The sequence below is a fragment of the Formica exsecta genome, unplaced genomic scaffold, assembly GCF_003651465.1.
Source record: "Formica exsecta isolate Colony F162 unplaced genomic scaffold, ASM365146v1 scaffold5165, whole genome shotgun sequence".
In the NCBI taxonomy this organism is placed as follows: domain Eukaryota; kingdom Metazoa; phylum Arthropoda; class Insecta; order Hymenoptera; family Formicidae; genus Formica; species Formica exsecta.
Window position 1 is genome coordinate 1 of NW_021852410.1, and position 2,452 is coordinate 2,452.

General features: G+C 25.2%; 1 protein-coding gene across 1 annotated transcript; it reads left to right on the forward strand.

The window, feature by feature from the left end:
* Positions 1-1,521: 1,521 nt before the first annotated feature.
* On the forward strand, positions 1,522-2,192 carry LOC115241847 (protein Z-dependent protease inhibitor-like; the record flags this gene model as incomplete). The annotated part of the gene is made up of 3 exons (XM_029817779.1): positions 1,522-1,725; positions 1,821-1,950; positions 2,038-2,192. Coding segments are annotated over 3 exons (489 nt in total), but the record flags the coding sequence as incomplete, so codon positions are not given.
* Between the last annotated feature and the right edge of the window lie 260 nt (positions 2,193-2,452).

Consider the following 2,452-nt stretch of genomic DNA (forward strand, 5'->3'; position numbering starts at 1 on the left):
AGATAGCATACATGCACTTTTTATATTTGACGCGTTTTATATTGATTGATCTTCTCGCATAAATATATAATACATTATGAAAAATATTTCTCAAGATTTAAATGCTACATATATCTAGAAATTTATAAAAACAATTTGTGTATTATATATTATTTATTAGAACACTACAAGTGTGCGCTATGTGATTGATTTAGAATTATAGATGAATTAAATTATAGTCCTATAGATTTTATTGAAGAAGGATCAGAGTTAGTTTCTGTGTTTAATATTGAGCATTTTAGCAGTGAATTTACATTAATTTTAATATAAAATATAATTTGAATACAAAACAATTATTTTTTTAGATTAGTGTTATATTATTATATACAAGTTTATTAATTTTATTAATTAATTTATTTTTTTTATTGATTAATATTATTAGTTTAGTAATAATTTTTATACAAGAAATGTTTTGGAAACGATGAAATTGATTTGTGAAACAAGAAATTGATTTGTGGAACGAAAGGAGATCTTTTCTATATTGTAATTTTTCTACAATTTTAATCGTCTTCTTTATATTTCTAAAGAGTTTTAATCAATAGCAGCGTTAATTAATTCTTCCACAATCATATGATCGCTCGGTTGAAGATATACTCCCTCTCTGTCAGGTTTCGAAAATGTCATACAAAAAATCGCGATATTGTTTAAATATTGGAGTTTCAACGCTTTGAATGTTAAAATTTCTTTTTTATAATTCGTGTAATATTACGCAGAACAATAATCAAAAAGCTGATGTTAGATGCAATGTTAAAAACGAATATTGCACTACGAATGCGTAAAATATGAGTTGTAAATTTTATTTAATTATCGCGTCACTTTTATTTTAATTAGATAATTAAAATCATTTAGACAAATAATCGTAACTTTGCGCGTTATTTTTATTTCAATTTTTGTGACAATTTTAATATTCATATAATGCATACTCAGGGAGATAATAAAAAACTTATTTTCTTTTGTTGACAAATTTAAAAATAAAAGAGAGATGTAAAAATACTTTTCGTCTTTTTCTAATAATACGAAAGTATCCGAAAGTAAAAGTTAGAAAGCTGTTAAACAATGACTTGAAATTTTGCAGACAAACTTCTCTTGATTTTTCTTTCAATGTGTGTACACGTATTCCAATAATTTTATTTGATTTCAATTCTGTTATTAATTATACAATATGAGTAAAAACGCGAAATGTGTAGCTTTTTATTTCATTTTAATAATTGAATGAGTCTATATATGAGTATCATGTATATTGAGATTATTAAGTTGTTTTTACGATCAACATATGAGAGATTTAATATAATGAGAGAGATTATTTAATACAATATATTGAATTATAAAGTATAACATAACAAAAAGAAACGTAATTATAATAGGCAATTAGGAGCCAGCGCAGTGTGTAGGGCGCAATAGAATTTATTAAAAAATTATATATAATACCAAGATCAATTAAAAAATATCAATTAAATATTGAATCAAAATATAATTTTACAGAATAACAACATTACAATGATTATATTTTTGCCAAATAAAAATATGGAACCTGGGAATCTGGAGTACTTGGATAAAAAGCTTAACTTTGCAGAATTTAAGTCAATTAGAAATGCATACACAAACAAATTTGAGCAAGATATGGAATTATATTTACCTAAGTTTACGAGTCAATGTCGTCAAAATATGACAGAATATTTTCATCAGGTAAGTATTGTGTAATCAGCAAAATCTATTTATAACTGATATGCAAGAGAGATTTTGGATAAATTCTAGAAATTAAAACTGATAACTGCTTGTAGATGGGCATAATTACGATGTTCGAAGATAATGCGGATTTTACACGTCTCTCAAAAATTCCTCTAAAAGTGAACAATATCGTTCAAACAATTTCCGTAACAATTAACGAAGAAAGTTTGGAAGTTCCGAATGGTAATCTATATGTATCATTTGAATAATAAAAAACTTTAGGCGAATACTATGTGTGTAAGCATTACAATAAAAAATTTTTAATTGCAGTTGACAGAAACGAAGTAAGAAAACTGGCAAGTCCACTGCAAGAGTTGGTCGTAGATCGTCCGTTTCATTATATAATCGAAATACATGGAGAGATAATATTTGTTGGAACCGTGCGAGTACCAGACTTTAGAACATTTATGAGAGATAAATTATAAATTCTATTATGTTCTTATATTTATTGACAGTTTATATCACACAATGTATGTACAGCTTAAATTTTTTTAAATTTTATCATATAATGTATATAAAATTCAAGCATTAATATATAAATAATATATTTTGGAAATGTGCTTTAGTCATTTTTTGATCAATTTTCTTATTACTTACAAGTAGCCGAATAAATTTGCACTTATGTGCGTTAGATGCAACAAAATGACTTCATATGCACGTATACAATCGAGCAACTATGTATTTA